The sequence below is a fragment of the Vigna angularis genome, chromosome 2 (genome assembly GCF_016808095.1).
Source record: "Vigna angularis cultivar LongXiaoDou No.4 chromosome 2, ASM1680809v1, whole genome shotgun sequence".
Lineage (NCBI taxonomy): Eukaryota > Viridiplantae > Streptophyta > Magnoliopsida > Fabales > Fabaceae > Vigna > Vigna angularis.
In genome coordinates this window covers 716553-730826 of record NC_068971.1, presented here as the reverse complement: position 1 = coordinate 730826, position 14274 = coordinate 716553, and the positions used below count along the sequence as shown (strand labels likewise).

The 14274-nt window shown below is 33.1% G+C and overlaps 3 protein-coding genes across 4 annotated transcripts; 2 read left to right on the top strand and 1 right to left on the bottom strand.

The window, feature by feature from the left end:
• Nucleotides 1-37: 37 nt before the first annotated feature.
• On the bottom strand, nt 38-4730 carry LOC108321647 (uncharacterized). 2 transcript variants are annotated; one of them, XM_017553465.2, is made up of 9 exons: nt 4594-4730; nt 4451-4497; nt 4242-4370; nt 4037-4171; nt 3708-3800; nt 3469-3609; nt 2952-3049; nt 1093-1303; nt 38-455 (listed from the first exon to the last, which is right to left on the bottom strand). In XM_017553465.2, exons 3-9 carry the CDS (start codon nt 4351-4353, stop codon nt 370-372), a joined length of 876 nt encoding a protein of 291 aa, XP_017408954.1. In that variant the 5' UTR covers nt 4354-4370; nt 4451-4497; nt 4594-4730; the 3' UTR covers nt 38-369. The 2 variants fall into 2 exon arrangements, with proteins under 2 accessions (XP_017408954.1, XP_017408953.1); XM_017553464.2 differs by having other exon boundaries at nt 4451-4730.
• A 344-nt stretch (nt 4731-5074) lies between these two features.
• LOC108321621 (U11/U12 small nuclear ribonucleoprotein 35 kDa protein) lies at nt 5075-8959 on the top strand. The gene is made up of 9 exons (XM_052873251.1): nt 5075-5240; nt 5383-5665; nt 5748-5845; nt 6260-6311; nt 7002-7072; nt 7151-7241; nt 7327-7402; nt 7984-8062; nt 8223-8959. Exons 2-9 carry the CDS (start codon nt 5521-5523, stop codon nt 8625-8627), a joined length of 1017 nt encoding a protein of 338 aa, XP_052729211.1. The 5' UTR covers nt 5075-5240; nt 5383-5520; the 3' UTR covers nt 8628-8959.
• An 888-nt stretch (nt 8960-9847) lies between these two features.
• On the top strand, nt 9848-13936 carry LOC128195476 (uncharacterized). Its single transcript, XM_052873252.1, has 10 exons — nt 9848-10103; nt 11108-11203; nt 11692-11776; nt 12089-12210; nt 12317-12341; nt 12444-12527; nt 12601-12630; nt 12728-12833; nt 13156-13217; nt 13675-13936. The coding sequence occupies exons 1-10, from the start codon at nt 10014-10016 to the stop codon at nt 13677-13679; spliced, it is 705 nt and encodes a 234-aa protein (XP_052729212.1). The 5' UTR covers nt 9848-10013; the 3' UTR covers nt 13680-13936.
• The last annotated feature ends 338 nt before the right edge of the window (nt 13937-14274 follow it).

Sequence of the window (14274 nt, the reverse complement as noted above, 5' to 3'; positions counted from 1 at the left end):
CAGAAGTCAAGCTGAAAATAAGCAAATTCAACTGGAGTACGAAAGAAAAATTAATAAGACACACAATAGATAAATGATAGTTGTTCTGAGTTTTAGCATCTTGAATTTGCATGTAAATGACAATCTTACAAATAGACAAATTGTGAAGATAATAGCAATGCTGCCAAAAAACCAAAAAGAAGTCGAAATAAAATAACTATTACCTACATTAATGTACAATAAGTTTGACAAAATTGGAATGATAAATGAACCTTTTTTTTTTTTTTTTTTAATTTGCGAGCTATAGGAAATTCAACTTCAAGACTCCATAACTACCCCAGATTCCCCATAAAAACTACCGTGAACCTTGATCTGCGCTAAAAACATTGATTAATAAGGCCTAAATTTCCTCGCAGCTCTCATCTGCTGCAGACGTTTTTTATCCTCCTCAAATTTGCTCTGCAGCGTCATGATCTCTGCAAACAAAATAAAAAGGGTTTATCTCACTTTGACCACCAACAATAACAAGAATGTAATCACAATCGATTTAGAGAGTTACTAAGTTTTGATTCCCGACAACTAGAGCTAAGAAACAAAATGAGGTATAAAGCAAGATACATTTACATAAAATCATATAATTACTTAAACAGTTCCAACCAATAGCAACATGAGATCCATTTCATGAATATCCAGAAATATTCTTTCCTGACAGTCATTTGTGAATAAAATCTTGAATTGGCAGCAAAATGGGTTTAAAATCTTGAACACAACAGCAGTTATGAATGATACAATACATGGTATAAAGCACGAGACTTCAACATAAAATCAAATATTCCTTAAGGGAGTCCAACCCACAGCAACAAGACATTCATTTTATGAACCAAGATGAGCTGTGACTCTTCAGCACAACCGAAGTTTAGGAAAGTCAAATAAATAATGAAGCATGGGAATAGAAATGGAAATCATTACGGTTTTCTTTTCTTACACATTAAGGTATTCATTAGAAACAAAAGAAAAGCAAATGACACCAGCTTCTGAAATAATTTTATCAAACTTTGATAGATAGCTCCCTAATCAACATTTAGGTCAATTTCAAGAAAAAGGAAATAATACCATTTCTCTGTGCTTCTCTTTTTTGAAATCTGTAGAAATCTAGACCAATTTCTTTACGTTTCTTTTTGGCCATTTTATTTTCCACGGCTGCTTGAGCAACTGAACCTACTGCAATTCCAGTTTCAGAATCGGTAGTTTTCTTTCTACCTTTATGGTGTACAACAACCGTCCACCCCCCATCTGCAGCAAGGGCTTCTTTTTCTTTTCTTTCCTGCATAAATCATCACATGTACAACAAAATTAAAGACTAAAATATGTGGGAGCATTCATACGTTATGAATATAAAAACTTGAACATTCAAGGAATTTAAAAAGATGCTTATGTGATAAAATGGAGAATTAATCGCATGCACATAGTACTCATTTCAGTCAGATACTGCAAATGCAATTCAAATCCAACACATGCAATGGCACCATTGTGTTTCATCACAAACCAAAACCTCAAAATTTCATTTAGATTTAAGTCCTTTATGAATGATTTTTCCTAAGTTTTTTTGGTTTCTCCACCTCTAACCAAAGGGGCTATCTTGCATCTGAGACACTCTCCTTATTGAGACTTCTATCGGCTTTTACTGCAATCAAACCACTTTAAGCAATATTCTAGCTTTTTTTCCTCAATAGATGCTACCCTAGCTTTCTATATAATAAATCCATTATTGATTCTACCGAGTCTTTTATGCTCACTTACTCATAACAACCACAACATCCTCAAGTCTGCAACAACACTAACATGAACTCTTTACCACTTACTCAACATATAAGACAATAAAATATCCCAGATCTTGATCTGTATAGTAAAATTTCATTACGCTTCAGAAGCATTTTTGAATCACATATAACTACTAAGGCACTTCGTCATTTCATTCACCCCAATTTGAAGTCCAATTATATTATATAAACGATCCAACATATTTTGAGACTGGTGGAATCGAATGATCTCTCCAATTTTGACATCTAAACTAGAAATAGTGTTCTATTCTACATGCTTCATTTTGTTCATAATTAATCAGAAATGTGTTTCCAAAGATTTTCTCCACTACTCTAGTTAACATTAATTGATCTCTACTAGCATGATAACATTAAATTAAACCATTTTCAAAAGCATACTGTTAGGACACAATAAAGGTTACTAGCATTACTCAAGAAGGGTGTGATGAAAACATTGCCGGTAGGCTAGCTACATCAATGCTATCATTTCAATTGTGAGTTAATTTCATTCATGATTGCATCTTTCTCTCTTGACAAGTAGTATTGCACACATGTAAGCAGGAAGCCAAATGGTACGAGACAACAGATAAGAGACAAAAAAGAAACAAATTATCCAAATGCTACACTCCACAAATTCAACATCAAAATGAAACAAAAAATGAACTCCCCCTTCATATACGTTTGAATTTGCAAATTCAGAGAACTATATAAATTCATCTTTGAGTACACTCCATAAAGTACAAATTGGAATAACTCTGTATCCTAACACCCTTCTAGGACCAAATACCATGCTAAAAAACTACAAGCTTCATCAACTGGAAGCATTGCCTATGCGCCACACATGGAGGTCATGCACAACACATGGAGGCAACACAACTCTAAAAAATGAGACAATTATAACTGGGATTCATATGTTAAAGCCCACTTTTGGTAATGAAGTTATTATTTAAAGCCATGGAAATGAAGCTCCAATTGAATACGATAGTAGCCAACGTCAATATTATATAATATAAACAAAACTTATCCATTATATAATTATGTCCAGAGGAAAAGGTTTACACTTCCATTTAGCCACAGAACAGTATAAATTAATATGACAAATGCGTTTAATCATTCTATTATCACTTCATGAATGTTCGTAAAAAAATTTACCTCTTCTAGTTTTTCTTCATGAGCAGTTATAAAGTCATCAATTTGATTTTGCAATACTTCCAATCCTGGTCTGCTTTGATGGTATTCCACGATCCATTCTATACTTTCAAAAGTCCCCATTCAAAAACTATACTAGGTATAATTATTAATAGTAAATCGGTAATAAATACAGACAAAATACAAAGGTGCATCATAATCCATTCTGTCCAACAGATTGAAAGAATAAAGTTAAAAGATATCTCTAAATGTTCAAACATTGAAGCTAGTAGTGGTGGAATGTGGTCAATGATGGAGAGATATAAAAAATCCTTTTATATGGCAACTACTATTGCAAATAGAGCCAAAATACATTTAAATAGACTTGCAATGCAATATCTATGACACAATTTTGGCATTGCAAACATATATGCTCATCATCTCATATGTATAACACAGGTAAAAGTTATGGATGTCCAGTGTTTTGAATTTTATTTTAAATCAAACAAAAAGAAATGTGCTTAATATTAACAATTCATACTTTTCATTCCTTTTGAGCAGTCATTATCTCCAGAGGAAATAGTATAAACTTCAACTTCCTTCTGATTGTTGTACCCTTCTCCCTTTTCCTGGGAATTTTGAACCTCCTTTTTCCTTTTTTTCTTGTCTTTCTTTGACGTACCTAAAAGATAAAAAGTTCATGAGGGAAAGCAATGCATAAATTCGAATATTACATTCCAAACAACAAAACGAATTAAACTAGAAAATGTATTTTCTTACAGGGTTTGACAACTGCCCCATTATCCAAATCTCTATGACCGCCAAAGTCTTGGATCTCCTCAGCACTAGAATGACAATTGTCCACTACTCCATCTGTTATCATTTAACCGTATATGTTGAGCATGACCAGGATGACATAGTTAACGAATCTTTTATAAAAAGATGTCTATACTAAATGCCAGAACATGGAAAACAATGTCAACAAATAAAAATTAACACAATATAGTATTAGAGTAGTATGAGCAATTGTTCTACAACAATTGAAAATAAAATATATACTAGTTCACAAATGGCACTAGCCCACACCCCATACATAACATTCAACTCACCACTTGGTTTATCGAAACCAACCTCTTCACCCTTTGGTTTTCGTTTCCTAACAAGACTTTTGTCTTTGTTATTCCTTTTTTTGTTGATAGAAGCCTTCTCCTTCTTTGCGTCACTAACATGTATTTCATTATCCACTGAAACAAACACAGTACATCAGAGACAGCCAAAGAAAAGGGTGATGATTAGAAAACAAAGCACAGTTACCTTCAAGGCCCTCCACAGTAGCATGTATCTCAACTTCAGCATTTTGTTCCCTGTTCCTTTTCTTCTTTTTTTCTCCACTATGGAGGTCTCTTTTAGCCTTCTTTACCTTCATTGTAACAAATACTCACCCTGTGAACCAACAAATAATATTATGTTAAATCCACAAATTATGAATCAAGTATACACTTTGGTAACTCATAAGAACGAACCTGAAAGGAGCAACTAAAACAATGACGGCGCCCGTGGAGGAGAAGCGCTGCGAGAAGACGACGAAAACTAACAAATTAACTCAAAAGCGGAATGAATTGCTAGAATCGGAACATGCAGAAGTGTGAAATTGATTGAGCATTACAAGAAGTGAGTAAAGAGGATAGAAGTGCAAGGTTGCGCTGGACCTTTAGGAAGGTGCAGGTTTAAAGTGTTATTAGATTTTAGATTATGAGAGAGAATCATGAACCCTAGAATTTGACACTGCTGACTTGGAAGGAATATTATTTTTTTTAAGGCTATGTGGAGAGTGAATATATGAATTATATATGTATTTGAGGAAATTTGAAAATAAGATATGTGTTGTTTTTTTTAAAGAATTTGGAAATAATTGAAAATAAATTTTATAAAAGTTTATGTAATATTTAATTGTTATAATAGATAAAAAAATATTTTAATAAATAGAAAATAAAGATTATCAAATTATTCTTAATTATAAAATATAATATTTAAGAATAAGATACTTTAAAAAAAATTATTTTTAAATATTAAAATTAATAAAAAATTAAGATAATACATTTTATTATTATTATTATTAATTTATCCGTGTGAAATCATTTGGATTTGTTTTTCAAATTCATTTTGGCTCCCTAATGTTTCCGGTTTCAATTTCGGTAGGGCAAAGCTTCCTCCGTGTCGACGTTCATCTCCTTGCTGACGACATTGGCGCTAAAATTTGGCTTTTGGTGGTCCCATTAGGGTTGCAGTTTCGATTTGGGCATACCTTTTTTGGTGAGCAATTTCGTTTTAGTTGAGCTATTGTGTTTTCCCTAGTTTGATGGGACATCGAGGGAGGGGGAAGTTGGAAAGTCTGATAGGTTTTCTTTTTGAATTTCAATTTTGTTCTCCTAACCTCGTTTTCAATTTGATTCAGGTTGTCGGGGTGGATGGCTTGCGTTGCAGTGGTGTTGAGGCAGTGTGACTTTGTTACAAGGGTACGTGGTTTCTTGGGTTAATGTGCATTGAGGGTTAATGACCATAAACAAAAACAGGTGAAGAAGAGCAGAGAGCAATGAGTGTTCGGTCCAAAAACTTGAGCTCAGTATTCTATGCAGATTCGTACCATCCCATTCAAGCTGGCAGCATCGACGGCACGGATGTTGTTCCTCACGACAATGCTGTTTATCGTGCTCAACTCTGTTCCTCTATTGGCCTCTGTCTGTTTTTCTTTTTCCTTCACTTTTTAATAAATTATTTCAATTTTGGTTCCTTTCTATTCTTAAAATTTGAATTTTGCAGATGACCCACATGGTGATCCTAAGGCCACTGGAGACCCTTATTGCACTCTGTTCGTTGCTCGTCTCTCTCGCCTCACCACACAGGATACTCTCCACAAAGTACAATTTTTTCTTTTCTTTTCCATCGGGTGCAAATATGTTCAAGTGATATTGCCTTCAATACATGATAAATATAAATATCTAGAAAATTGTGTCCTATGTCTTAACATAGTTAATGTAGATATTTTATGTAGAAGGGAGATAAGAAATCATGAATATATGCTTAGGGTTCTATTCTAACCCTTACTAACCCCATAAACAATCGACAATAGTAGGAATTGAACATATAGCTTCTAAATTTGGAAATCAATTATGTTCCTTGAAGCTCGTGAGGAAGGACATGAGTTTATTACAATCATGTCAAAATAATGGAGGATATTGTCATTTTGTCTTCTGCTGCCTCATTTTTAAAGCACAATTAACTTATCGGGTAGCTTAATTCTAGTGCTTTTGGAATGTGTTTTCAACTTTCAGGTTATGAGTAAATATGGCCAGGTGAAGAATTTACGCTTGGTCAGGGACATTGGTATCATTCTTTGGTCTACCTTACTTCTTAACCCTTCTTTGATTGTCAGTTCCTGTTAGTTATTTCTTCTTCCTGCTCTAAGAGTAGCTATTTTACATCTTCAAATTGTGTGCTTTTGAAAAACATATAAGTCGTGCTTCTTTTGAGCATGCAGGTCGATGTGATTGAGTCTTTCTTGATTTCTTGCTTGTATAATGCTCTGCATTTGACTATGTTTTATTGTATTTCAGCCATTTTAAGAACTATGTTAAAGTCTCTCAGGAATCTGGATACTGTTCTTTTCAGATTGTTTTTCCACCACAAATTGTTTTCTATTTATGTAGATATAATATAGTGGTTGTAGCACTGTACACGGTTAAGAACAATGTATTTCATTCATGAAGTTGTTTTTGTTAGAATTATCAACAGATCTGAGAATGACTTGTTGGGTTATTGCCTCAACTACTGGAAAAATATACTATTGAGTCTCTTTAAATGTTCGTTTACGAAAAGATATAACATTTCCAGTTGGGTTATTTGTGCCACATTCTGTGTATAGCCACATTTTTCGTGTTAAATTCCTGCCATTGATTTGGAAACTTTATGAGTTCATTCCCTTAAATGATATGTATATAGTTATCTTTAAGCCGTATTATTGTCAAGCTCTGGGATTTAAGTTTTAACATTGGTTTTATTTATTTTTGGTTGCAGTGACAGGAGCTTCTCGCGGTTATGCTTTTGTTGAATATGAAACTGAAAGGGAGATGCGACGGGCATACATGGTGTGGTATTAAAACTATTTAATCTTTAGCTTATAAAAGCAATGCTATGGAAAATGACTGAATTTTCTCGTTTTGCAGGATGCTCATCATTTGATTGTTGATGATTGTGAAATCATAGTTGATTACAACAGACAACAATTGATGCCTGGATGGATTCCTAGAAGGTTAGGTCAGTTAAAGTGACTCATTCTTCAAGTTGCATTTCTATCTAATGGACCAGGATCCATCTGAATACTTTTTGTTCTCTTCTACAGGTGGTGGTCTCAGTGGCAAGAAGGAATCAGGGCAACTTCGTTTTGGGGGAAGAGAAAAACCATTTCGTGCACCCTTGTAAGTTTCAATTCACTCGTCCCAAGTCATATCTGAAAAGTATTTTTCTGAATTGTTATATCCTAGTTTTGAAAGATTTGTGATAATCTGTGTTAAATGAAAAGTGAATATTGAACCATTATCAAAATTGGTTGATTATCAGAGTAAAATTACACTGTGGTTTCTAGAAATATGTCTAAATTACACTGTGTCCTCACTTGATTGGAAGGCTGTACAAAGGGGGACTTAATTCTCTGCAAAAGTTTAAAAGGGCCCAATTGCACTTTGTGACATGAGATGAGACTAGGTTGTTTTTATATTTTCATTATTACAGTTTTTTTCTTTTGAACAGAAGGTCAATGTGATTTTTCGAAACAAGAGAGGATGTGGGTGTAATTGGCCAAAAGTCAATGGCCAGTCTAATTTCCATTACATACTAATTTAAAAGCAATGATATTCTATGGCACGTTTTCAAAATATTCCGATACTGCCATGTTGCCAGCAATGGTTTCATCCAGTTTTATACGATACACTGATACAAATGTGGTTATTGGTACTTATACTTATTGGCTATGTTCATTTTCTGACTATTACTTGACCAGGAAACCAATCCCATATGAGGAGTTGAAGAAGCTTGGCATACCCCCTCCGCCTGAAGGAAGATACATGTCACGCTTTCAGGTGGTGTTATTTTACCATTTGGAGCATATCTCATTTGGACAAGATGTTTTATTTATAATGATTTGATCTTTATATTTCAAGATATTAAAATTACAAAATCATTTGAATTTGTCTAGAATTGCTTGTTTAATTGTTTTTGTTTTTGTCCATGCTTGTAAAGGTTCCATCGCCTCCCAGAAGAGAAAGGAGTCTTTCAGACAGGGAAGAAGACTCTCATAAACGTAGATGGGGATCCGACGACAGAAACAGAAAGGAAGATAACCTTAGAAGTTCAGTGGACATTAAGGAAGGGCATTACAGAAATAGATCAAGACACCGAGATGATGAACACTCCCGTGGAAGGAGCTCATCAGAGAGAAGTGGTCGTTACCATGAGAGGAGTTCATCCGAGAAAGAACATCTTCACCGGAGATCTACAGACAAAGACAACAGGAGTTCATCTGAGAAAGAACATCGACACCGGAGTTCTACAGACAAAGACAAACATTCTCGGAAGAGAAAAGAAAGAGATGAACGGTCTCAAACGCAGGGAAAATATAGTCGCCATTCCCCTCACAAGGACTAACTCCACTCCACAGCTGATTCTTACCATTCTGTGTGCCTTTGTGCTGTGTTTCGTTTATGCATGGGAGAAATGGGAATGCAAAGTTTCAATCCTCAACATGAAACTGGTTCATTCATAGGTCGATGAAAGTCACTGTTTTTGTTTATATGCAAAAACAATCAATTGATGAATTGATGATTGTTAGAGTTGGCTTTGTTTTGTATGTTTTTCAAATTGGCTTACCCTGAAAACAAGCATCAAGTGAGGGAAATGGAAACAATTTTTCAGAATCAAAATGTGATCGAACCCAATGCAAATGCAGGTTTCATATGTGAAGTATATTTTTCACTCCACCTGTTTGATTGAAATCCATTTCTTTTTTATTGTTATATCACTAGTTAATTGGAAGCAAGCACTGTGAAATAAAAAAGATGCTGTAGTAAATTATATATTTTACTGTGATAATGCTTAACAAATAATGTTTTTAAGAAAATCTATAATTTCTATTTTTTATTGTTTTATTTTTATTAGCTATACTATTATTGTTACTGACTTATTTTTATTCACATTTTAGTGGTGCATATTAATTTTAAATATTTTTAATGACGTTAATACAAATATTCTGTTTTTTAGCAAATCAGAAAAATAAAACATTTTATTACATATATTGATTCTAGTTTTAGAAAGAAAAAAAAATCAAATGGAGCTATATTTTCAATCTTAATTACTTAATTTATTTTCTAAATTTGTGAAACAATAATAATAAAAAAAGTAATTTAAAAGAAGCACAAGAATATATTTAAAAGTGGTATAGTTATTTAAATATAAAAGGTTTCTCACATAATGAATTGGCAGAGTTTTTTTCCTTCACGTAAAGCAGATATTTTACAGTAACATATTAATATAAAATGAAGTAAATGATTGGTTCCATAATGAATTATGAGTAAAATCTATTAAAATTAGGATAAATTGGAAGTAGTATATGGTACGCAAGTTCCTTTAATGAAGTAAAATTCAAAATTTGAAAGAAGAAAAAATCTGAAATCTTGGAACGGTTCACCGAAGAAAGAATGAAATAAAACAAAAATGGTTGACCTTATTTACGCGTTGGCCACCTGAAATTAAACGCTTTGTCTCCCTTTTTTCTTATATATAAAATTAAGTTTAAAAAGTAAATAAATAAATAAATAAATAAATAAATAAATAAATAAATAAATAAAATGGTGTTTGTTTGATTTATACCTTCACTCCCTCTCTCTCTTCGTTGTGATTCCCACACCCCACCAAACCAAACGCTTCCTTCAATCATAGGATTGATTCAACACAAAACCCATCATTATCTTCCATCAAAGTTCAATCCTTTTTCACTTCGATTCCTCATAGCCGTTTCGTTTGAGCTCATCAGCTATGCCCAACTGGGAGCTCAGGAACTGTTGTGACCATGACCAGAAGGTCTTCATTGGTTGTGTTGCTGGCTTCACCGTTGTAATCCTTGTGGTACACTACTTCTCTCTCTCTCTGCATTCAAAACACCCTCAAAATCAAAACCAAATTTTTGTTTACTCCTTCCCACAAAGGAAAACATACCCTGTTAAGGAATTAGATTTAGAGGAAAAAAAGAGAGTTTGAAATTTAAATTCAAGTGAAATTGGAAGTAATTTTTTGCGATGTTTAATGACAACCACTTTCTCTCTCTCTCTCTCTCTCTAGCTATCTATCTATCTATCTCTGTCTCTCTGTAATCTAGTTACTAATTCGTACTAATTACTGACTGCACATGTTTGTAGTTGTAGGTGATTGTCTTAATGTAATCAAAGCTATATCTTGCTTTATTTGATTGCAATGATATATCATGCATTTAAATTATTTCAATCCTACTACGTAGTGGTAGCAAAGGGATGTTGAGAGAAACACAATTGCATTCAATAGATGTTAAGTTATGAATGGGATTGTGAATTGGAGTGGCAAATGACGTTACCATGTGAAAGTTTCTGCCTTTTAAGTTTTTTGTTTTTTGGATAAAGTATGTGGACGGTTAGCAAGGGGATTAACGATTATTTGTGATTTCCGCCTGACTTTTTCCCAAATTAGTTGACTTGAGACTGGATCAAAGTTTGGTAGCTCTTTTGGATGGGCTTATCCCTAAAAATAATACATGGTTGCGTAAGTTGAACAACTTGGTGGTCTTGGCATTAGACAAAAGACCTTTTCAAAAGGAGGTCCTTAGTTTGTTCTAGTATGCTACACCGTATTTAAATAGTTAGTGGTTACTAAGGTAAGTTTGCAGATATTTGTTTTGATTTAGTAACCATACATATTAATGCTACACCACATTTCATGTAGATTTATTTAGGGCACAATGTCATATATATATATATATATATATATATATATATATATATATATATATATATATATATATATATATATATTTATTTTGGTCTCAGGCTGTATAACTGATCTACTTGTGTTATATTACTTTGTTGTGGTGGTGGCTGTAGCTATGGAGGACCTTTGTACTTACACCTTTTAAGCTCATCACTGTGTTTCTGCATGAAGCTAGTCATGCCATTGCTTGCTGGCTCACTTGTGGCAAGGTAAAAACTGTAAATGTTGTAGCTTAATGCATTTTGATGTTGAAGCTATCAAACATCTTTAATCTAGTAAGCTAGTTTATCGACTAGGAACTTATAAACTGAGCTTATTGGTTAGTAGTTAGCTTATCTACTAGAAACTACTAGTTTACTAGTTACCAGTTAGCTTATAAACTAATTTGGCCAAACACACTCTTGAGGTCTTTTAAGGAATTTGTCACTTTCATTGCTTCGTAATTTATTCATATGCAGTAAATTTTGTGAATTGTGATGCATTAATGCTGCATGTTCCAGTTAAACAAAGTATATACCATGTTGGTAACAATATATTCACTGTGGATCATTAGCATTATGCATATTTTTACAGCTGGCCCGACCATGATGGTCTTATTGTATGGAGCCTGAGTCATTGCAAAAATTTGACTCTGGTGTAAGGTTCTTTATATTTGTATCTTCTGTATACTGAATCATTTTTAGTCTGATCTCAATAGGTGGAAGGAATTCAGGTTCACGCAAATGAGGGTGGGGTAACCCAGACACGTGGTGGAATATACTGGGTGATCTTGCCTGCTGGATGTAATGCACTTTTCTCCCTTAATTTTTAGTTAACACTTTAATTTTTACTTTCATTTGATATATAAAAAGTTAATGCAATGAGGTTCAATTTTTTAAGTTCATTTAGAATCAGGGACTTGTGGATAACAATCTTATAAAACTAACATCATCACCAAATGTGCTATGGGTTTGATGTGAAATTGTGACATGCAATATGTGGATATTCTGTATTTGAATGGATAGACTTCTTAACCTTTTTATGCATATGATTTGAAATTGATAAGAAGACTTCTCAATTGCATTTACCATTATTCTGATTGATTTTTCTTCTAGATCTTGGTTCGTCATTTTGGGGAATGGCTTTGATACTTGCATCCACAAATCTTCTCACCGCAAAAATTGCTGCTGGTTGCTTTATTGCTGCTCTGATTGTTGTGCTCTTTCTTGCAAAAAATGTAAGATTGATTATAGATGGAGATGTTTTGTACCAATATATCAAAGCTATTTTTGTTCTGACTTCTCTCCCTTTTCCTATCTTGCTACACACTTTTATTCAAAAAGTGGACACTTCGAGGACTATGTATTGGTGAGTGGTTTTGTGATCTTCTTCTCAAATAGAATGTGAAAAAGTGGAAAGATGACATTGACAATTCTCACATTGACATTTTTGTTGACCAATTAATATCAGGATTTATTGTTTTTATTGCTGTTATTTGGGTTCTGCAAGAGAAAACAACAGTTCATGTCCTTCGCTATGTCATTCTCTTTATTGGTATGTTCCTCTTCATCCATTTTCCAAAAATTATTTGAACTAAATAGACTACTAATTATGATTTACTTTTCAGGTGTCATGAACAGTTTGTTTTCAGTTTATGGTATACTTTTAAGCACTTTCTACATGGTTTATTTTACTTTGGATAATAAAATTTTTGCTACCACTTATATAACATGATTAAAATTTATGTGATCTAGATATTTACGATGATTTAATATCTCGAAGAGTCAACTCTAGTGACGCTGAAAAGTTTGCAGAAGTTTGTCCATGCCCTTGTAATGGTTTTGGCTGGGGAGTTATTTGGTGAGTTTGCTATTCCGAAGCACGCTTGAATGCAAGATAATCCTTTTATTTTGGACCAATATTTGCTGGTTTTATTAGGATTGAAATTTGGAGTTTTTTTTTTTGTCATAGTTAAAACTCTATTAAATAGTAGTTCTTTGCTTATAATGATTAAGATGGTCATATAATAGCAGTGTAGCAATAGGGGTAAAGTACATGAATGAGCAGTTGACTCACAATTGTAATATATGCTTTATCACTGGGGATAAACTGAATTTATGTCCTATATTTGTATTAGCTAGTAGTCATTAATATTCCGTTCTGCAATGGATTCCACTTTCAGGGGGATGATATCATTTGCATTTCTTTGCGGATCTTTGTACCTTGGCTTGGTCATATTATCAGGTAAATATGAAGAGTTTAATTTAGTATGCTTTCAGTGTAAAATTTTCTGTATGATCAATCTACTAGAAATTACTCAGATATGACTTTTAAATTAAGTATTACAAGAGTAAAAAATCTTTTTATACTTGTCAATCCAGGAACGATGACAGTGTAAAAAATTCATATTTTTAATATATTTTAATTAAATTCAATATACAATGTCTCGAGGAGTTAACTAATCAGTTGAATACATGGCTCCTCCCAAATGAAATTGAACTTGAAAAATTAGTCTGATACAGTGTATAATTTCATTCATATGTCAACAATCTGTTCAAACTTAGTAGGTGTTAAGATTTTAAAAGCCTTAAAGTAGTTTTCTGAACTGAAACAGATATATACGGACACACAAACACACAAGACAACCACATTTTATGACAATGATATATTTATGCATGTCTCTTATGTTTTTTGTTTACAGGTTGAGAAAATTGTATGCGAGAGGTTTGTTAGTGCAGAGAGCTTGACCAACTTCTGTTAATGCTTTGTATTCTGATTGTTTGTTCTTTTTTTTTTTCTTTTTTTTTTGTGATGGGAGTTTACTCTCTGTTACTCCCATGCCTTCATTCTTTGCATCCCATTTTGGGGTGCTTGATTATACATGATTGCTTTTGTATAGAAAATCAGAAACTAATACAGGCGAGTACTTCAATAGATATATGTGCCTTAGACATTTGCAGCTACTTTTCATCCCCTTTTTTTTTCTTTCTAAATTTGTTCTCTGTTTAAAACATACAACTGGGTCGGTTTGAATCACAAATGAATATCAAGAGTCTATGGATTCACCAAGAAAAGTCATGGAAAGAGTTTACACACATAACAAGAGACGTATACGGAAAATATAGAACTTGTACAAGTCATAACTTAAGTGTTCTTCTGGATAAACGATCTCTTACAGAAAAAACATTTTCCAGAACAATTGTCAGAACAAAAAAGATGAAATGAATGATGTATGTTTAAAAAAGAAAATTTGAATTACTCAGTTTGGACAATATATGTGCGCTTTTTGCTTAAAAATAGG